This window comes from Diabrotica virgifera, chromosome 5 (assembly GCF_917563875.1).
Source record: "Diabrotica virgifera virgifera chromosome 5, PGI_DIABVI_V3a".
Lineage (NCBI taxonomy): Eukaryota > Metazoa > Arthropoda > Insecta > Coleoptera > Chrysomelidae > Diabrotica > Diabrotica virgifera.
The window spans coordinates 207,814,558-207,837,763 of record NC_065447.1 but is presented as its reverse complement, the minus strand read 5'-3'; the positions used below and the strand labels follow the sequence as shown (position 1 = coordinate 207,837,763).

The 23,206-nt window shown below is 35.2% G+C and overlaps 1 protein-coding gene across 2 annotated transcripts in view; it reads left to right on the top strand.

The window, feature by feature from the left end:
* LOC114332894 (transcriptional regulator ovo-like) overlaps positions 1-4,246 on the top strand; it is a 161,240-nt gene extending 156,994 nt beyond the window's left edge. For both annotated transcript variants that reach the window (XM_050651772.1, XM_050651773.1), the window contains exon 8: positions 3,408-4,246. In XM_050651772.1, the coding sequence (XP_050507729.1) occupies positions 3,408-3,703 (296 nt within the window). In that variant the 3' untranslated portion in view covers positions 3,704-4,246. The remainder of the gene's footprint in view (positions 1-3,407) is intronic.
* Positions 4,247-23,206: the final 18,960 nt, after the last annotated feature.

Here is a 23,206-nt window from a genome sequence, read left to right as displayed (position 1 = left end):
TGTATGTCGTTAATCCCTGACCATTGCCTTATGTTTCGGAACTCTTATATTCCTCTCTTGCCTTTAATTTTATCCTCAATTATAAGTTGAAGGACGCGTGATGTGACCCAGATACGCCATTTTCCTTTTCTTGATGGTTTCGAAAAGTTGGCGTTCTTGGTTGATTCTTTTAAGGACATCTACATTTGTTACTTTCTCCGTCCATGGTATCTTTATTATACGGCGATAAAGCCTCATTTCGAAGGCTTCTAATCTGTTTATATCCCTCGTTTTGAGTGTCCAGCCCTCTACGCCATATAGCAGCACCGACCATACGTAGCGCTTAGTAGACCTTAGTCTCGGTTGAAGATTGGACTCTGAACAGGTCACTACCTTCCTGAATTTTACGAAAGCTTGTCGACCTTACTCAATGCTACATTTTACTTCCTTGTCCGATGCCCAGTCTTCAAAGAGCCCAGGTATTTCGTTACCCAGCCACGTTCCCCGATATAAATATCAGTTAAATTTTAAAGCAATTAACTTAATAATTTCTGAATTTAATAGATTACCACGTAAACAAGAAGTGTAAAAGGTAACTGGCAATCTTACTTAAACTGACATTAGAAGCCAGCGCCTTAGGGCAAATATACTGGCAATGTGATGTGTTTACCTATTATTCTGGGCAGATTATCGGAGAATAGGCCAATTTTGAGAAAAGTTATTTACCAGCAACTTTATTGCTGGAATCTAATCTTATGATTGATTATATTAATAATATAGGTATGTATGCAAAGTACGCAGATAGTGTGCTACTTTTTTTATAAACAAAATGGCGCCCGGAAATCGTGTTTTTTCAATTTTTGCTGTATAACTCCAAAGATTTTAACTTTACACCCAAAAACACCCAAATAACAATTCACCGTAATTAAATTCTACATAGTGACATGTTTTTCCCGATGTACTTCGACGAAAATTTTCCCCGGAAAATGCGGGTTTTTCCAACAAAATCTTTAATTTTCAACTAAAATTTTAAATAAGTAATTGCTTATCAATAATTAAATAACTTGGTAATGTAAAAGCTCTTTTCGTATAGATTATAATTTCAGAAGCCGATGGAAATTGAATGAACAATTTAGCAACAATTGAATTGTTAATTAAAAATTTACGGTCGCTATAAGAACCACAATAATTATTATACATAGGAATAACAATTATTTTTGTGTAAAAAGACACTGTACCTATCGAATGTACTTTACAGAATTGAAATTGGACTATCTAGGACTATTATAAAAAAAATAGAATGTCTCGGGAAATATTGAATTAAATTAAATCACGAAAGCGGTATTGGAAAAAAAGCGGCAGGAAGCTTCTTTTAAAAGAAAAAACGTTTAATTTTCATGAGTTGTCCTGAGATACAACCGGTCAAAGTTGACCGACATTTACGGCAAAGATATAAATAATAGGATCATAATTTTCGAACCATCACCTTTTTATTTTTGTCCTCTTTCTCCACACCAATTTTCATATGTTTAAAATACTCATAACATATATTATTTTAATAAAAACTATCGATATTACTAGTGAAAATTGCCAAAAAGAGCAAAATTACAATTAAAAATTAGATTGGAGAAAATGTAATCTCAAAGTTCAAAATCGGTATACGTTAAAAAATACATTTTCTCGGCTTCCCATGGAGCAATTTGCTGCATTCTTTTTTTTCTTGTTCCTAAGTAACTCGAGTAGAGCCATGTAAATAACGCATTATTATATGTCAAAGTTGCTTTTGTTTTGTTATAATAAATTAATTTATTTATTATAACAAAAATTTTTAATTTGTTTAAATAAAGATCGTTTAAATAATTATACAGCTTTCAAATGAGAATATTTGTGGTTTTAACGTTAAAATGTACACTTGTAGTAAGTTTATCTAAAAAAAGTCTACAACTGGAAAAAAGATGTAGTTTTCTTTTCTTATAAATAAATTAATCTATTATAACAAAACAAAAGCAAGTTTGACATTTAATAATGCGTTAGTTAGATGGCTCTACTCTAGTTACTTGGTAAAACAAAAAAAGAATGAAGAAAATTGCTCCATGGAAAGCTGAGAAAATGCATTTTTTTAACGTATACCGATTTTGAACTTTAGATTACATTTTCTCCAACCTAATTTTTGATTGGACTTTTGCTATTTTTGGCAATTTTCACTCGTAATATCGATGTTTTTATTATAATAATATATGTTATGAGTATTTTAAAGATATTAAAATTGGTGTGGAGAAAGAGGACAAAAATAAAAAGGTGATGGTTCAAAAATTATGATCCTATCGTTTATATCTTTGCCGTAAATGCCGGTCAACTTTGACCGATTGTATCTCTGGAACCACTCATCACAATTAAACGTTTTTTCTTTTAAAAGAAGCGTCCTGCCGCTTTTCTCCAATACCGTTTTCAAGATTTAATTTAATTTAATATTTCCCGAGATATTCTATTTGTTTATAAGCCAAAAAATTGTTTATAATTTTAAAATATTCCTCAGGCCGCTTAAATAGTCCAATTTCAATTATGTAAAGTACATTAGATAGGTACAGTGTCTTTTTTATACAAAAATCATAGTTATTCTTATGTATCATAATTCTTGTGGTTATTATAGCCACCGTAAATTTTTAATTAACAATTCAATTGTTGCTAAACTGTTTAGTCAATTTGCATCGGCTTCTGGAGTTATAATATATACGAAAAGAGCTTTTATATTACCAAGTTATTTAATTATTACTTATTAACAATTACTTATCTAAAATTTTAGTTTAAAATTAAAGATTTTGTAGGAAAAACCCGCATTTTCCGCGGAAAATTTTCGTCGAAGTAAATCAGGAAAAACACGTCTCTATGCAGAATTTAATTACGGTGAATTTTTATTTGAGTTATTTTGGTGTAAAGTCAAAATCTTTGAAGTTATAGAGCAAAAATTGAAAAAAACACAAATTTCCGGCGCCATTTTGTTTATAAAAAAAAGTAGCACACTATCTGCGGACTTTGCATACCTATATTATTAATTATACAATCATAAGATTCGATTCTAGTAATAAAATTGCTGGTAAATAATTTTTCCTTGTATTTTGCTAATTAGCCCAGAGTTTATCTAAAGTGATCAGTTTATGGGTCACCAAAGGATACCGATACCGGTGACCAGTTTGTTATATCTCGGAGGCCCGGAGGTTCTAGTAATTTTATGGGGGGCTACAAAGTGATGAATTTAATCTTTTGCTGTGAACCATAGATATTTGTTTTGTTCGTCGAATTCACGTCGAATTAAAAAGCAATTATGACTTGTTTTCTTATCATTGTTTTTGTAAAGCAAAATATACACTTAATTTTAAATTTATTTTAAACCAAATTGTGTTGGGTTTTAATAAAAATAATTGTTTCAGGTGTTCGACCGTACAAATGCAGCCTCTGCGAAAAATCTTTCACGCAGCGCTGTTCCTTAGAATCCCACTGTCTGAAGGTGCACGGAGTACAGCATCAGTACGCTTACAAGGAGCGACGTACAAAAGTATACGTCTGCGAAGAGTGTGGCCACACGACGAACGAACCAGAAGTTCACTACCTTCATCTGAAAGAAAAACACCCCTACAGTCCTGCATTGCTCAAATTTTATGATAAGAGGCACTTCAAATTCACAAACTCAAATTTTGCAAACATGTTGTTGCAAGTTCGTACCTAGTAAGACTTCAATAGACGGTGGTGTGCAGGCCTATAAAAGCAATAGTAGATTTAAAGTAGTACCAGCTATCTGATGTCTGGTTGCACCAAACAAATCTTAAGCTCCAGCTTAGCCCATCTCAGCTTATAGATAGGGCCGCTTTAAGTCTCACTTACGTTGTACCATAATTTTTGATTCTTTAAGATGCAATCCATGTCGCAATCCATTGTAAGTAACCCTTACCATTGTGGTAAGCTGAAAATTGATCTATAGTCCAGGGCGGATCTGTTTTGAGATGGACGTTGAGAGGTGACTCTAATTTTTTTATAGAAATTGCTTTGAATTAAGCCATATAATAATAATTGAGTTATACTCCCACTCAAAAAAAAGGTCCGGAACATTGTTTAAATAATCAAAATGTCAAAAAATAAAGGAAAAATTCGATTTTTTTCTTCGTTTTTTGATTATAACTTTAAAAGTATTCACGTTCGAGAAAAGTTGCACTAAAATAAAAGTTGCGTAATTAAATTTCCTACATTATAAGATTGGTTAAAAAATTTAAAATTGTTACCCTTGTTGCAAAATAGCAATAATTGCGAAAAAAAAAACATAAAAAAACAAGTATTCGCATTTTACGTTTTTCAACCATTTCTGCTACACTTAGGACCTTCATATTTCACCCAGAAAAACTATATGATATGATAAAACAATACTGTAAATTTAGTTTAGATCGGTTTAATAGATTTTGGAAAATAATTTTGCAATCCAGCTTTCGCAAAAAAAATTCATTTTTTCAAAATGTTGCAGGACTGAAAATAAAGCAGATAGCAAGTTAAAATGTTTTTTACAAATAGAAGAATACTGTACCTTTCATTTGCAATTTGCAAAATTAAAATCGGGTAACTACCACGACGTCAGGATTTTTTTAAATAAACATTAATTTTTGGTGCTACGCGCAGGACAGCGGTGTTCGATTCACACAAGTTGATTTTCACCAAAATTTCTTCCAATCTTTATCTAATATATTATTTTCTTACTCTATATTTTGTTGTATGTTCATATTTTAATTCCACAAAAATCAAACTAATTTGTTTATTGTTTGTGAAAAATTGTTTAAACAATTACATATGTTTAAAAATAATACATTTTTATTTTCTAAGTTAAAATATATGAGCAAAGAAAGTTTTTGCTAAAAAAAGTGTTATTTCAAAGGACAGAGTATGTGTTTTTATTTTGCAATAAACAAATTTATTTATTTATTTCGAAATGTACTAATAATTAAAATTTATCAATCATTATCAAAGATCATTGGATTGCCCAATCAAAGCGAACGTATCCGCTGTCCTGCACGTAGCACCAAAAATTAATGTTTATTTAAAAAAAATCCTGACGCCGTGATAGTTAACCGATGTTAATTTTGCAAATTGCAAATGAAAGTTATAGTATTCTTTTATACGTAAAAAAAATTCAACTCGCTGTCTGCTTTATTTTCACAGTGCTGCAACAAATTGAAAAAATGAATTTTTTTTGCGAAAGCTGGATTGCAAAATTTATTTTGCAAAATTTATTAAACCGATCTTAATGAAATTCTCAGTATCGTTTTATCATATCATAAAGTTTTTCTGGGTAAAATATGAAGGTCCTAAGGTTAGCATAAATGGTTGAAAAACGTAAAATGCGAATACTTGTCTTTTTATGGTTTTTTCGAAGTTATTGCTATTTTGCAACAAGGGTGACAATTTTTAAAATTTTCAGTTAATCCTATATTATAGGAAATTTAATTATGCAACTTTTATGTAAGTACAACTTTTCTAGAAAGTGAATACTTTTAAAGTTATAATCAAAAAACCAAGAAAAAAATCTAATTTTTCCTTAATTTTTTGACATTTTGATTATTTAAACAATGTTCCGGACCTTTTTGAGTGGGAGGATAACTCAATTATTATTATATGAGTAATTTTCAAGCAATTTCTGCAAAAAATATGAGTCACCTCAACATCCAAATGTACTATTTTTACAGATGCGTCCTGGTCTACTAAGACTCAATGATGCAACGCGCATGTTTCGTAATCTGAGCCTAGGGCAAGTCTTAAGCTTAAGATCTGTTGGTGCAACCAGGCATAAGAGACTCATTAATATTAAGCTCAGCGGATTGCTGTTGTTGGAGTTGTGGAATTTTAGGAACAAGGGATGAAATGGTCAATGAACCCTTGTTTATGTAATTCCACACCTCCCACAATAGCACCCCTCTGAGCTGATTATTAACGAGTCTCTTGTGCCTGGTTACACCAACAGATATTAAGCTGAAGAAGACGTGCCTTAAGCTCAGCTTGCGAAACATACGCGTTGCACCATTGAGTCTTAGATTAATTGAGGGGGCCAGACGTAAAAGGGTTTAAGTGCAGTTTTGATAGTTCTGAGATAATCAGCTTCAAAGTTTTGAGTTTTATAAATTCTAGGAGTCATTAAACTAAAATATGTCTAGTGTACAATGTACTATAAAATGATAAAAATATAAGGGTACATTATTACTCTTACTATATCCTTTCTATTTTCAATTATTAAAAAAATGTACTTGAATCAGTACATGGTGTTGACAAAAGTTACTGGTAAAATGTTTCAAGTGCAGATGTTAACTACATATTACTATATATCATTTTTGTCCCAGCTGTTATCCACAGTGTAACTACAACTGGCACGTTGCATAATACTTAATTGGTCTTCAAAATTGGTCACAAATCTAATATTTATTTACTTGAAATTAATCCTGTATTAACTCGTGTTTACACATTACAGAATAGGTACTAAAAATAATTTGTGGTTAAATGGTTCAAGCGCACTTAAACCCGTTTATTACTATTTGTTTTTACAGAATATAGTTTAAGTAACCAATACAGTGAAATGGGTCAGATTTGTCAGTCCTGTTAGTTCCCCTTTAATATAGTTCGGAGGCTGGTTGTTTTTTCTTGTGATTAAATATGTAATTAAAAATATTTATTTTTACTTAGATATACCGTTAAAGCAGGACATATCGTATGTACTAAAATTAATTATTAATTAATAAATTAATCTTAAATTAAACAACATTTTACACTCCATTATCGAGCTTTAAATCACACACCTATACTCCAGTAAGACATACTACTGAACTAAAAGTTTTGTAAAACTTGTAAATGTCTGAGGGGACCGATTATGTGGGGTGAAAAACAGATGTCATCAAACGAACCGCCTCTTAAAACATCTTTGACAAAGAATACCAAATTTTGCCGACCTTAAAGCTGTTTCACAATATAAATTTCTCGAACTATACTAAAACTAGTTTTTTGGTAAAACGGTTCAAGCGCACGGTTAAACCTATTTACTACCAAAGCAAACTGCAATTGTTTTCAGTGAACTAAATTGAATGGCGATAGATGGCGACTGTAGGACGAAATATGCTTAAATCGTTTTACCACCAAGTTCTAATACCATTTAAGTATGCGAATCTGTACTTAGAGTAAAATTTAAAAAAATGCACTTAAACCCTTTTACTTCTAACCCCCTTAATTATCAGCTTGCCACAATGGATTGCCACGTGTATTTCATTTTAAACTTCGTCTCAGGTAAGACGTGCTTAGATAAGAGTCGAAAATTATGGTGCAACGTAACGTGAGATTTAAGGCGGCCCTATCTATAAGCTGAGCTGGGCTAAGCTGAAGCTTGAGATTTGTTTGTGCAACCAGACATTAGATACATGGTACGGGTATACATGAATTTTTAAAAACGAATTACAAGTGATCATTAGAAATATGTTTTATTTAAAGTATTTACCAAAGAAGTATCTTTTATGGTATATTACGTTGTGTATGATTGTTTGATCTTTAACTACTTGATTCATATACGTTATAAGCAAATTTTGTTCTTAAAAATTAATCATTCAGTGAGTTAGTTAACAAATTCATTTGAGAATCAAATTTTGTATCTACTCTGATTCTAAATTTTTCGAAAATAACATTAAGGTCTGGACTGTTCTAAGGCCATAATAGGAGTTTAATGTTATTGTATCCAGAACCTTTATTTAGTTGTTTTAGCCGTATGGCGTACTGAGCCATGCTGCTGGAATATACAATTCAAGTTCGGGTAGAAATCGTGAGAACTTGGTACAAGACTATTTTTCAAAATTTCTTGATAATTTGCTCTATTAATTGTGACTTCCATCATCTTATATTTTCCTAGACCCGCTGATGACATGAACCAACAAATCGTAATTCCTTTGGAAAACTCGCAACATTCCCACAATCACACATCAAATTTAAGTTCGTCACTGAATATGACTCTGGACCAGTCAACAGCGGCCCATGAAATTTTTAATCTTTCTCAATGAAGCGATTTGTTTTTTGCTTCTCTGTTAGCAGAGGTTTTTCTTTCGCCTAAAGCCTTACGATTAATGAAAAAATTAGGCATTCATAAACCACATTATTCTGTTATCTTGCTCATCATCATTATCATCAATTAGCCCTGATTTGTCGATTGTTAAATTATTATTAAAGCTTATTCTTTGTGTTATGTCGTTTTCTGTGCCTCCTGTTGTGTTTACCAGACTGCCCAAATAACAGAAATCTTTTACTTTTTCTATTTGTTTCCCTTCTAAATATATATTATTTCCGTTCGTTTCCCCATTTGATAATATGTTCGTTTTTTGGGATTTATTTTTAAGCCGGTTGTTTTTGCTATGTTGTTTAATCTGGTAATTTTGTTTTGTATGTGTTGTCTGTTTGATGTTATGAAGCATATGTCTTCAGCGAACTCTAGATCCTCTAGTTTTTTAAATGGTGACCATTGTATACCTGTTTTTTTATCTTCAGTTTGTTTCATTATCCAATCTATGACTATTATAAACAACGTCGGTGACAAGACACACCCCTGTCTTACTCCTTTGTTGATGCTTATTTGTTGGGATAGTTCCCCTTCATGTTCAACTCTATAATACCCTTTTCGTCCCACTCTAATCATTTAAATGCTTACTCTGACTGTTATAAATAGTTTTGGGGACAAGGTATCTCCCCGCCGCGCCCCTCTGTCAATTTTTATCTTCTAGTCATACAATGAAGTTTTACAGTTGTCGCATTTTCGTACATATTTCGAATAATGTTCGCGTACCTGTGGTCTATTCTGCCTTCTGATACTGCATTTAAGATAGAGACTGTTTCCACATGCCAAATGCTTTGTGGAAGCCAACAAAGATAAGAGCAAGTGGTCTATTATGTTCGATAGACTTTTCTACTAGAGTTTTAAGGCATTGCAAATGGTCGTTTGTTCCGTGTCCTGGTAGAAATCCTACTTGTTTTTCTGACTGATAGAAATCGAGCTTTACTTCCAATCTGTTTGCCAGTATTCAACTAAAGAGCTTGTATAGGCGATTACATAATATGTCCTGATTGATATTTAAAAAATATATTTTATTTACGGATACAATACTCCTTGGATGACTAATTTTAAGAGAACATGGCAACCAAAGGCCTGCACGAAACCAATTGATTTTAACTTATCCGTCCAATGTAGCAGTAGTCCCACAAATAAAAAATCTCTTGTATGCATTGGATACTGTCAATTCTCTTCTGTGATAATATATTTTTCATAATAAAACACGCTTCATATCTACAATTTTGATAGCAAATAGACAATCCTGCAGGAAATGGAAGATATAACAAGGAATCGAGCCTCCGGGGCCTATCTTCCTCGTTCATCATTGATACACAACCGCATGCGCATAGTTGTCACACTCTTTGCATTTGTAAGCGGAGATTATAAATAAAAATCGGGTTTTTTGTGCAATCTGGTGGAAGGAACTGGGTTTATTTTTAGTAAGTTTTAGCTTAGATGAAACTAATAATATTGGAACGCAGTTAGAATTTGGAAAAGTAATCGAGGGGTAGACTAAGAGCCGAGATAGGTAAAATTTGCTAATCTTTTTAGGCACTGTAACAATCTTTTAACTTAAGTAGTAGGACCTAAAAGAAAACGTATGAGCTCTATGCCGTCACTTTTCAGGTGCCCTTTGATGCGCCACTGTCGACGCATGTGCCACTGAAAAGTGACGGCAGAGTGCTCATGCGTTTTCTTTTAGGTTCTACTATTTAACTTAAAGACTCTTATTGTGCTTAAAATGATTAGCAAATTTTACCTATCCCAGCTCTTAGTCTATAGAGATTTGAAAAATCTTTAAGAGTAAATATGTCTTGGCTCAAAAAGCATTAAAAAATGTAATGTTAACATAAACTAATCTAAAGAAATTAATTAATAAAATATAACTACAAAAAGAAGATCGGAAACTGTGTTTCGTCAAAATAAATTACATCAAAAGACATTTTCTTTGTCAGTAAAATTTATTGTAACATCTCTTAGACGATTAATGCGATGCTGACGTAGACATATCTTCTCTTAATTGAATAATGCTTATTTAAAATGAGAACAACTTTATTTTATAAAAAAAATCTGACAATGTAAGTGCATTGTAAATTATAACTTTACCGACTACAATAGTAACTTTTATCAAAGTTTTTGGTTGCAAATTGAAAGTGTAGTGGTTATATAGAAGTATGTTTTATCTTTTACTTATTTTCTTCGCCTCAAACGACAAGGAAGTGTTACAAAACTGGCTTGACTTTTCTATGATCTTTTAGGCACTAATGTTTAATTTTAATTGACTTTATTTATTTTTAATAACTTACAACTAAACAAATGAAAAACACTGAATTTATATCTTTTATTTTACAAACTACGATATCTAATTTATTTATTACACCAAATTCACTAATTTATCTAATTACAAATTCAAAAAATATTCCGCGCCCGTTATATATCAAAGTACACCGACGATTTCAAATTCACAACTGACTGCTAATTTCAAAATCCCTCTTATTTATACAATGCTTAATCATGTCGAATACAAAAGAATTATCCAGAATAAACGAGTATTTACATAATAACTTAAAGCAGGTAAAATCGAATTTACTAGTGCAATAATAACAAAAGAACAATTATTAGAAAAAGGTATGTAAACAACTTGATCGAGATCTTTCTTTAAATTAGGGTCCCTCATAAGTCATTGTATTACTTGGTAAACATCTTCGGCGTCTGTTAGGCAGGGAGCTGAAACCAGTCGGGTGACATAATTATGTCACAGAAGTCTTTTTACAATACAGAACATAACAGACACACACACACACCAGGCATACAACCACTATAAACGAATCAGAAACGAAACAAATACTTTAGTCAGACAAATAACAAGGAAACACTGGCAAAGCTTCTCAAAAGAGATGAAAGACGACTTCTACGGAACACAAAATGAAATTTGGAGAATATCAAAAAACAAAGAAAAGAGACGAACGAACTAATAAATACGAAACACATTCAGAAGGAAACATGGGTAGACTGCTTTAGATCATTCTTTGCTAATGACGATAATGCACCACCAACACCAGAAGTGACGACAAACGAAGAAATAAACATTGAGAAGAAAGAGGTAAAGGAAGCATTAAGGAAATTAAAAAATATAAAATCATCAGGAGATGACAGAATCCTGAATGAACTCCTAAAGTACGAAGAATCCTCTAAAAAAATCCCTAATACCTCTCTTCAGAAACATGTAAGATGAATGAAATTATAACACTAGCAGAAAAAGAAGGTTTTAGGTCGGGAAGGTCATGCACCGACGCAATATTTATAGGGGAAATGCAAGACGGAATAATCAAAACAATCTAAAATATCTAACACAACACAAAAAAAGTAAAAGTAGAAGAAGAACCAACTGACCCAAATAAAGGGATAAGACTAGGGGGATTCCCTGAGTCTTATGTTGTTGAAGAAGTGCTGGGAAGAAAATCTCATGAAAAACAGTCAAAAATAACAAACGAAAAAGAGGAATGGAAGAAAATAAGGAAAAAGAAAGCATATTAATGTTCTGCTTGAATTCCAGTATGTGACAAGCCAACAAACAATTTTATGAACACAAATGAAGAGTTGATATATATAACGGGCCAAGTGACAAAAAATTAATATTTCTGTTTTTTCCATTATAATTGTCTATGAAACAAGGCCGTTAACCTGTATGTTAACTGTAGGTCAAGTGACAGTTGCATTGGAAACAGTTCTAAATAAATTCAACAGATAGCGTTCCGTTTTCTGATAAAAACTCATTTTTCTAGATTGTGTATTTTTGTCACTTAGCCCGTTATATATATCCACTCTTCAAATGGTCATGTATGTACATGTACATAAAATACAAACATGTCATGCACATTTATGAACAATTACAAAAAAATATGTTAGCTGTAACTTTTGTCCACATTTAACAATGTTGTAATGAAATAAGGTTGTTCTCAGTCAAATATTTAAGAGCGGGAAAAACTTTTTCTAGACTTTAATACGTTCCATTATAGACATTCTGGTGCTTCATAGAGAGATATGTTTAACACTATGGTGCTGCAGAATCTTCACACTTTGATAAACAGAGATAAGTATGTTGTGATCTTCATATTATAACAACGAACAAATTATGCAATACATTTAAATTTTGTTAGAGTGAGAATTTGTTATTTTTGGAATGAGTGTTGTTTGTACATAGAAAATATTTAGTATATCTTTTTAAGTACCTATTTGTTTATCTTATAGTTGTGTTAGTGTGTACTATTTAATTTGTTTGCCAGTGTACCTAGAGATGTTGAGATAAATTTTAATATTATTTATATTCTTTTCTTACGTTACAGTATTCACGATTCTTTTATTGTATATTTTTTACTTAACTTTAATGAACTGAGTATGATCAAGATTTTATACCTTTTTATTTTATTTAAAATTTAGCTTTAAAGTTTCCGTCTGATCTTTTAACTTTTTCGTATTTTTATCAGTTCACACTCAGTTATTACTCAATGTAGAACAAAATATGTAATTTCCTAATGTTGTTATACGAATAAATTATATTCCCAATTTGTAATTTTTTTTTTATTTTCAAAACCATTTTCATCGACGAAGGCCGAAGAGTTATTTAAGGCTAAAGAAAGCACAGGACATTTTACGCGTGATAAGAAATCTAAAGCAAAAGAAAACAGCAGGCCCAGACGAAATCCCCAACAAGCTAATAAAACTAGACGGAGAAAAACTGCCAAGAAAGATATACGACCTAATAATAGGGATTTGGGCACAACGGAAATAAAGGCAACCGCATTGCTGACCAGCTAGCTAGGAAACCAACATAGTCATTACAAAATCATATACTTTTACATGAATGCAAATAAGCGTGACTTACCTTACCTCTTTACTCAGCCAATTCTTTGTTGTACTTAAGAAACAACAGAAAGGGAACAAGACAATAATAAAATAATATTTTGCAATGAATCAGACAGTATTTATTGAAATAAAATAAAATTGGAAAGAACTGTGATTTGCAGATTTACAAAAATAAGAGATCATGTTTACAAAAAAAAAAAAAAAAAAAAAGTTTAGCAAAAAAAATACCTTGTACATAGTCCTGCCAAGGGCGGATCCAAAAAGGGGGCCATGGCCCCCTCCGAGAATTTAAATAAATAGAAGTTTAAATATTTGCAGTTCAAATATTTTTAGTTTTAAACGCATACTTATATATGCACAAAACAGGGGATACATATTATGTCTTCTGAACTATAATTGAACAAAAGCAGTAACGGAAGCTTTAAGAGTGACATAGGATTTTTTGTAAATAAAAATGTTGATAATTTTACAAAGTACCATTTGTTAAATCGACTTTGGCAGCCATCAATTGCATCAATTTCGATATTCTGTGCACACAAAGAATAAAAAAGAAATTAGGCGTTACTTGGGTCACCAGCACTTAGAACAAAGGAGTTGGTTGGTACTGTGACGCCTCACAACCCGGCCTAATTCTTCTCGATATTTCTCCGCGTTACGAGTAAAGGCCAGATCTTCCACGGCGATTCAAGGCGACCGCTGCCAGAGTATTTAAGAACAGGGATCCGATCACAGGCGAGTCAGTCAATGAACGAGCCGCGACGCGTGATATATTGTATTCGAAATCAGATTTAGTGAAATGTATTTATTAGTTATCGGAAGTATGTTCAGTTAATTAAATCATAAATTTGAGTTGTAAATAAATTAGATGTGTTATTTGTAATTATTAAAATAAATAAGTGATGTAAATAAAATAATATAAGTAAGTCTTCCTTTATTTAAATTAAACTTAGTGCCTAAAGATATAAATAAATAAAATAGTAGAGTCAATCGCGTAACAAAATGGTGCAGAAGTGAGGATACTTGAAATAAATCAATTCAACGTAAATTTTCGGTTTGAATAGAGTGTGGAACCTTTAAAAATAAATAAAATATAAATCGTAATTAATAAAGTGTGTGATCATGTCTACCTTGTGTAAGCTAAAAATTGCAGACCTGAGACTTGAATTGGAAGAAAGGGATCTGAGTTCTACTGGGAAAAAGGCTGATCTGGTCGAACGTCTAAAGAACGCTCTTCAGGAAGAGGGTAAAGATCCAGAAACCTATTTGTTTGAAGACAAGCATGCTGCTGTGATCTCGTCGATTTCGAAAGTATCGACAGACATTACATCGCTAGAGAACAAAGTTTCGATAGACATTACATCGTTAGAGAGCAAAGTTTCTAGTGAAATCTCCCAAGTTTCCTCGGATGTTTCGAAAGTTTCCTCCGATGTTTCTAAAGTTTCGACAGACATTACATCGTTAGAAAAGAAAGTTTCTAGTGAAATCTCCCAAGTTTCCTCGGATGTTTTGAAAGTTTCGACAGACATTATATCGTTAGAGAACAAAGTTTCTAGTGAAATTTCGAAAGTTTCGGATGATATTTCATCCCTTGACAGCAAAATGACTAACGAGATCTCTAAAGTCACTTCGGATTTTGACGACAAGATATCGTCCATAAAATCTACTTTTGAAGAAAAGATCAAGGAAATAGAAAAGAAAATGGAGGAAACTGAAAAAGTAGACAAAGGTATGGAACCCATCTTAACAGACATTAAAAATGATGAAACCAAATACAAATTGGAGCCACAGTCGATAGTTGAAGGGAGTGTGAGTCTTGCTCGTGTTAAGGTGCCAAATTTCGACGGAAAGTCTTCCTGGAACAGTTATGTGAAACAGTTCGAAGCAGGTGCAAGAGCGAACGGATGGTCTGAAAAAGACAAAGCTGTAAACCTGGTTATTGCTCTTCGAGGAGAGGCTTTAAATGTACTTGAGACCATAGCAGTAGAGGAAACTAATGATTATGAACAACTTATGAAGAGACTAAACATGCGCTATGGGCAGGAACATTTGGAGTATGTCTATCAGGCGCGGCTTAAAAATCGACGCCAAAAGAAAGATGAAGCTCTTCAAGAATACGAGGTCGATATTGCCAGGTTAGTACGGTATGCATATCCGACAGCTCCCGAAGACATGATGGAAAAGTTGGCTGTTCAAACATTCATTGATGGCCTTCGTGATCATGAAATGCAAAGAGCACTGCGGTTAGCTCGTCACAAGACGCTGGTCGATGTCTTGTCTGCCGCCCTCGAATACGAATCAGCTACCCAGGCCTCTGGCGGGTACAGTAAAGTTAGGACCGTGAAAGAGGAAGAGGATGAAGACAAACTTGACCAGCTGGTAAATATGGTGAAAGGCTTTACATCGAAGAAAACGAAGACCATGAATTGCTGCAATTGTGGTGAAAAGGGGTACGCACGGAGTTTAAGGAAGAACGCAAATCAAGAAACTCACCAGCAGGAAATAAGAGAGCGCACAGACCTTAGGGGGGCAGCCTCGACTCAGAACTACTCTAAAGACCATCTCATACTGATAGTTTCTTTGAAATGTCGTGAAGATAGTGTATATGTAGATGGAGAAATAAATGGTAAAAAGTATACATTGTTGGTGGATACCGGAGCGACCAGGACCATTATACGACCGTCAGTTATAAACAGCCGTAAGAAACTTTTACCAACGAGGTTGCGACTGCGGACTGCCACAGGTGAAAATGCCAACACCCACGGAGAAATCCAGATACAATTAGGGATTGGAGCAGAAAAGTTCGTCCATACTGTCATAGTTGCAGACATCGAAGAAGATGTTATATTAGGAATGGACGTAATGAATTTGCATGGATTTCAATTGGATTTTAAGAACAGGGTAATCAAAGTTGGCAACGAGGAGGTATTTCTTCATCCACATGATGACAGCACTATGCCAGCAGCTATTAGAGAAGATACAGTTGTGCCTGCGAGGAGTGAAACGATCATCGTAGCGCGGCTACAGGGAATTGTAGAAGAAGGAACACCTGTTATGATGGAGCCATGGAACCACGACGAGGAGGTTGGCCGAGGAATCATAATTGAAAAGGAATTAGTTACTTCTGCTAAAGAAATTCCCGTGAGATTGATTAATATCAATGACTACCCGGTGACCATCAAGAAGGAGACAAAAGTAGGAACTTGTGTACCCGTGACGTCCATAATCCGTCAGACGACAACATCAGATAATTCCAACGACAAGTTCGACCAAATGGTTGCAGTTGCAGGCCAGTCTCTAAACCAAGTAGAAAAAAGGAAATTAAGGGAATTTCTTCGGCAATATCGTGACATATTCGTACCGAAAGGAGGAAAGACAGGAAGAACGACAGTTGTCAAACATAAAATTAACACTGGTACCGCTAGGCCAATTCGTCAAACAGCTCGACGATTACCACAGGCGAAGAGAGAGGAAGCTGAAAGGATTGTTCAAGAAATGAAGAAAGACGGGGTGATAGAGTCTTCTACGAGCCCATGGGTCTCTCCGGTGGTCCTGGTCAAGAAGAAAGATGGAACTACGAGATTCTGTGTGGACTACCGTTTGTTGAACAATGTTACCAAGAAAGATAGTTATCCTCTGCCTCGGATCGACGACACGTTGGACACACTGGCTGGAAGTAAATTGTTTTCTACGTTGGACTTGAAGTCTGGATATTGGCAGGTAGAAATGGATCCAGTGGACAAGGAGAAGACGGCCTTTACGACAGGATCTGGATTATGGGAATTCAACGTTATGCCGTTCGGACTCTGTAATGCTCCTGCGACATTTGAGAGGCTTATGGAAAATGTGTTGAGAGGGTTATCTTGGAAGACGTGCCTGGTGTATTTAGACGACATAATCGTTTTGGGGGAGACGTTTGAAGACCACCTGAAGAATTTAGAAGACGTTTTTAATCGACTTAAAGCTGCCCAGTTAATGTTAAACCCCAAGAAATGCCAGCTATTTCAAAGTAAAGTCAATTATCTGGGCCATATAGTCAGCAAAGAAGGAGTGGCCGTGGACAAAGGAAAAATCGATTCCATTAAGGAATGGCCGGAACCAACTGATAAACATCAAGTGAGAAGTTTTCTGGGACTATGTACTTACTACCGGAGATTCATTAAGAAGTTCGCAGATATCGCTAAGCCATTAACGCGACTTACAGAGGAAGCAAGGGATTATTGCTGGGATGGAGACTGCCGAACGGCCTTTGAAACTTTGAAGAGGCATTTAATTACAGCGCCAATATTAGGGTATCCACTGCCAGAAGGAGAGTTCATCTTAGATACGGATGCAAGTAATGTGGGAATTGGAGGAGTGCTGTCGCAGATCCAAGGAGGACAGGAACGAGTCCTTGGATATTTTAGTAAAGTGCTTTCAAAACCTGAACGAAATTATTGCGTCACGAGAAGAGAACTTCTAGCAGTAGTCAAATCAGTGGAACACTTCTATCAATACCTCTACGGAAGGAAGTTTCTAATCCGAACCGACCATGCCGCCCTTAAATGATTAATGCAGTTTAAGAATCCAGAGGGCCAGATAGCCAGATGGATTGAACGATTTCAAGAATATGATTTCAAGATCGAGCATCGGGCCGGAGTTAGCCACAGGAACGCTGATTCTCTATCTAGAAGACCGTGTCCAGCAGAATGTTCCCATTGTAACAAAACAGAGTCAAAGGAAGCAGCAGTACTAAGAACAACAGTGGTCAACGACGAGTGGACGCCTACCAAGATCAAGGAAGAACAAGAAAAAGATCCAGTTTTACAGAAGATTCGAAAATGGAAAGAAGAAAATCGTCGACCATCTTGGCAAGAAATATCAAGCCTAGGCTCAGTAGTTAAGACGTATTGGGCCCAGTGGGACTCATTTATCTTGGAAGACAGCTTGCTCAAACGAGTAATAGAAAATGATGATGGTTCAGTGAGGAGAACACAGTTGGTGATTCCAAAGAGCAGAATAGCCGAAGTACTTCGTCAGTTACACGACAGTCCATCAGGAGGGCATTTTGGTGTAAAGAAAACCCTTCAGAGAATTCGGGAACGATTTTATTGGATGAATAGTTCCGACGATGTGAAGGACTGGTGTAAGAAATGTACTACCTGTGCTACAAGTAACGGACCCTACCGGAAAAGAAAGGCTCCTATGAGACAGTACAATGTTGGAAGTCCGTTTGAAAGAATAGCTTTGGATATTGCCGGGCCATTTCCAGAAAGTGACAATGGATGCAAATACATGTTGGTGGTAATGGATTACTTCACGAAGTGGGTGGAGATCTTCGCAATTCCAGACCAGAAGGCCGCCACTATTGCAGATGTGTTAATCAAAGACTGCATCAGCCGATTTGGAGTACCTCTGGAGATCTATTGAGAGCGATCTATTTCAAGGAATCTGTGATAAACTAGGCATGAAGAAGACAAGAACCACGGCCTATCACCCGCAATCGGATGGAATGGTGGAGCGTATGAATAGGACAGTTGGCAAGTATTTGACAAAGATGGTGTCCAATCATCAACGAGACTGGGACCAGTACCTTCCGTTCTTCGCAATGGCCTATAGATCTGCTGTTAACGAATCAACTGGCCAAACACCAGCAAAAGTCCTATTTGGACGTGAGATGCGTCTACCCTGTGATCTAGAGTTTGGATGTCGACCTGGAGAAGATGTTGCTGGTGAGGATTACGTGAATGAATTACGAAGAAGAATGGACGATATACATGAGTTGGTCCGTTCTAATCTTCAGATCGCTAGCGACCGAATGAAGAAACGATACGATACCCAAGCTGAGAAGGGATGTTTCAAGGAGAACGACAAAGTCTGGCTTTATAATCCAAAGAAGCGAACAGGTTGTTCTCCCAAGTTGCAGCAGTTCTGGGAAGGTCCGTACCTCATTGTCAAGAAAATCAATGACGTTATCTACCGAATAAGCAAGATTCCTAGGGGAAAGCCGATGATAGTCCACCATAACCGGTTGGCGCCGTACGAGGGAGACCACGACGTAGATGAAGAAGTGGAAGTCAACCAAGTTCGAGAAATACCTGACCTTACCTTTGAAGAGTTCATGGGTGCCTACGGAGGTACCGGTAAAGCAAGACATGGTGTTACCACTGAAGAAAAGCGAGATCTTCTCGCACTTCCCGATGACTACTCGCTGGCCCATACCATCCCGGCCAGTATCAAAGACGCACGAGGGTTGGCATCCGCCTTCCGAAGGAAGTTTGGTCGAGTTGCAGAAGTTCAATGCCGACTGCCAGCTCCTGGCAAAGCATTGAAACTCCAAGATGCATCACGTTACCTATTCTATCTGGTAACAAAAGACACTGTCCATGACCAACCTACCTACCAAGATGTATGGGATGCATTAATTCAATTGAGAGAGCACGTGTTGGAGTCCGACGTGCAAAAGTTAGCCATGCCAAAGTTAGAATGCCGCCAATTAGACTGGAGAGTTATCCGAAATATGGTAGAAGAAATTTTTAAAGACACCGAGGTCCAGGTGTTAGTCTGTTGCAATCCGCATAGTTACTGGTGCGGAGAGAAGACCGTCCCCTGTCACTTTTATACAACTGGGAGTTGTAAAAGAGGGTCCAGTTGCAGATACCAGCATCCAGTTCCAGTCCCGACAAGGTTCCAGGAGGAACCATCTTTTAAGGAGGGGGCAATGTGACGCCTCACAACCCGGCCTAATTCTTCTCGATATTTCTCCGCGTTACGAGTAAAGGCCAGATCTTCCACGGCGATTCAAGGCGACCGCTGCCAGAGTATTTAAGAACAGGGATCCGATCACAGGCGAGTCAGTCAATGAACGAGCCGCGACGGGTGATATATTGTATTCGAAATCAGATTTAGTGAAATGTATTTATTAGTTATCGGAAGTATGTTCAGTTAATTAAATCATAAATTTGAGTTGTAAATAAATTAGATGTGTTATTTGTAATTATTAAAATAAATAAGTGATGTAAATAAAATAATATAAGTAAGTCTTCCTTTATTTAAATTAAACTTAGTGCCTAAAGATATAAATAAATAAAATAGTAGAGTCAATCGCGTAACAGTACTTTCGCACATTAAAAAAGGGATTGTTTTGCAATTATTGCGTTTTATTTTTCTAATAAAAAATATGGTTACAATAAAGGGATGACTGCCCAAAGCCTTGTCACGAAACCTTTAACATCTTTCGCAAAACTCGTGGGCAAAGACGGAGCCATACAAAACCATGAAGTTATCGCAACCCGCAAAAGTCAGATAATAACCAGATAGACCAGATATTAAACAGATAGATATTTAAATATTTATTCTTCTTGATATAGTAGGCATGTTGTGACCGGCTGATTGGCATAAAGTCCACGCCATTAAAAAAAAATACCAGATAGACTCCCAGAGGTCTAGACAGATACAAGCAAATAGAGAAAAACTACGACCAATAGTAGAGTCTATAGTGTTCTTAGGTCGACAAATTATTCCTCTAAGAGGCCATCGTAATAATGTCCTTCTGTTTCTGGAAGAAGATGCTGGACCTAGCAATGAGGGAATTGTTAAGGTTTAAAATAGCATCAAGGGATAAGACTCTTAACACTAGAAAGTCGGGCTTAGCTTACATACCTAGAAAGCCGGAAGGGATCATTTTGGCCTTATGTTCTTTAATCAATTAAAACTCAGTTTAAAGAAATTAAATCTACTCTAAACGATAAAATCTGATTTTATTTTTTACTTTCATTGTTTAACACATTCGCTGCCTATGAAAAACATTCGGAACACCATACAGTTTGCAGTTTTTGATATTTGCCACACATTGCCTTGTTACAGCCGCGGCAATGATTGGAAGTATGATTTCCTTTAAAAAATATTTTCAACTGATATTTTTGTCGTTTTTGGATAGTAACAGTGATAGTTGTTGGTAGACCTGGTGTTGCTAGGCGTAGTTCCAGATTTCGGGAGGCAATTTATGGGGCCCATAATTCTTCACACAGCCGAAGAATAAACTTACAAAGACTGAGTCTACTTCCAGTTATTCCTTTATAAATAATCTATGCATTTATTGCTTCCAAGTCAAGAGTATTATAAAACACGTACATAGGCCATCGTCTTGAAGTTACTTTTGTAGTATAAAGACGCGTCATTTGGTCCTCTACACCCACAATTGTATCTTTGTGTTCACCAACAATTTTATCTTTATTACGTAGATGATCAGTACCAGTATAAGGGTAACCATTTACAATAAACATACATAAATATAATTTTACCCATACGACAGGAATTTGAAAGAAAGGCTCGTCGAATTTCCCAGAAAACGATAATAACTTACACAGGGCCAATTTGGCCCCTTTATACTTCTATGGTAGATTGGTTAGAAAAACCATTTAATAAATTTAGTAAACAATATTTTTTTGTGCTAAATAAGTCTTTGTATCAAAATATTAAAAGTCATAAAATATGAAATTATTATTGCCTCAAATAAAAAAACTACATTAACTTCAAATCGCAACAGGGGCCAAATTGGCCCCTCCGACTTTCTAGTGTTAAACAACACCTATCCACAGCATCCTCCCGAGCAACATACGTTAGTGGCACCAATCAAAGTCAATTGATAACATGTTGTGGTTGTGGTGAACAAGTGATTGAACAAATAATGAATCAGGTTCAAAGTGCAAATTTTTACCCTATCATATTTGACGAAACGACCGACGTATCCCACATGGAACAGCTTTTTCTAAATTTGAGATACATATTATGTAGGAAAAAGGAAAGATTACCCATGAGCGATCATATTAAACACATCTTTTCTATGTTGCAGAAAATAATAAACTAGTACCAGTACTATAAGAACAGCTTATATAAGTAAATGTTATACATGTACTTGCGTTGGCCAATTTTTTTGTGACACGGTGACAGACAAATACAGCTTGTTTTATATGTTCGTTCATGGGTAATCTTTCATTTTTCCCACTGTACACAATAACAACATTCGTGAAAACTTTGTCAAGTTCATTGACGATTATGAGAAGATAAATATAATTAGTGAAAATCAATAATGAGGGGAAGAAGAAGACCTGACAGGAGAAGCATTGGGAAAAATAGTATTATACTTGTTGAAAGAACTGCACTTGGATCCGAAAAAATCTGTAGGAATCGGTACTGACTTTAATAATACTTTAAAAACGATAAGTTTTGAATGTCTTTATGGCACTCAATAGTGTGTGAAAAGTGCCTTAAAACTCACCATTGTAATTTTTAAAAATTACCCCCAGACCGACCCCCATTCTCTCTCCCAAAAAAAACTTCATGGCCCCTCCCGAAAATCGGTCCTGGATCCGCCCTTGAGTCCTGCAGCTTCTCATGGTTGATTTTCAAAGTCCAAGGCACAGTTACATTTCACAAAAAAAATATATAATGTGGAGAGTACATCTGCTATCCATAGTTTTTTTATGAAACTTTCAGCAATTATTTTCATTAAAACAAATTGGCACTGCTCGAACAAAATATTGAAGAAACTTATTATTTCAGTATATTAAACTGGATCAAAAAACTGCTTCATGCTTTAACGGCAATTTTAGAAACTGCTAACAAAAAAAAACCTCTAAAAGTCGCATTCGCCTAAAAGCGGCTGAACGCAGTGGTCCACGACTTGATTAGACCATGATGGTCCAGTATTCAGACCGTTGAAGAACACTTATCTCCACTACTAACACAAACACTTCTGCATTAAAATTGAACAAGAACTTTACTATACTTAAACTCAATGGGAACCGCCTTTAGCGGCCCTCCGAGGCTCTGGGAACTTCAACCGACCTCTCTGCTTGGATGACAAAACTTGAATTCTTAATGTTAATGGCTCAAACTGAACTTGACTTGAATCAACGGATCTCCCCTTCTCTCAATCTCCGCAAAAAAAAACAAAACGCCTCTTCCAAAACTATCCCATTTCCTACCAATATTTCTCAATCAACCAATTACCGACTCAGGCACTTACTTAATTAAAACATTGACCAATAGTAAAAATGCAAAATACGTTTTGGGTTAAACCCCCTACGTACACCAAAAACATTCCATCCAATCATGAAAGTAATAAACAAAACGGATAACAAATGGCTTATAGCAGGTCCTACAACCCACTTTTCCCATGAAAAACACTGATTCAGCTTTTCACACATCTGGACTTGTGGTTCAAAACTCAGAACCACTTTATCTCTTTTATCGGTTGCAAAGAAATGCATTACA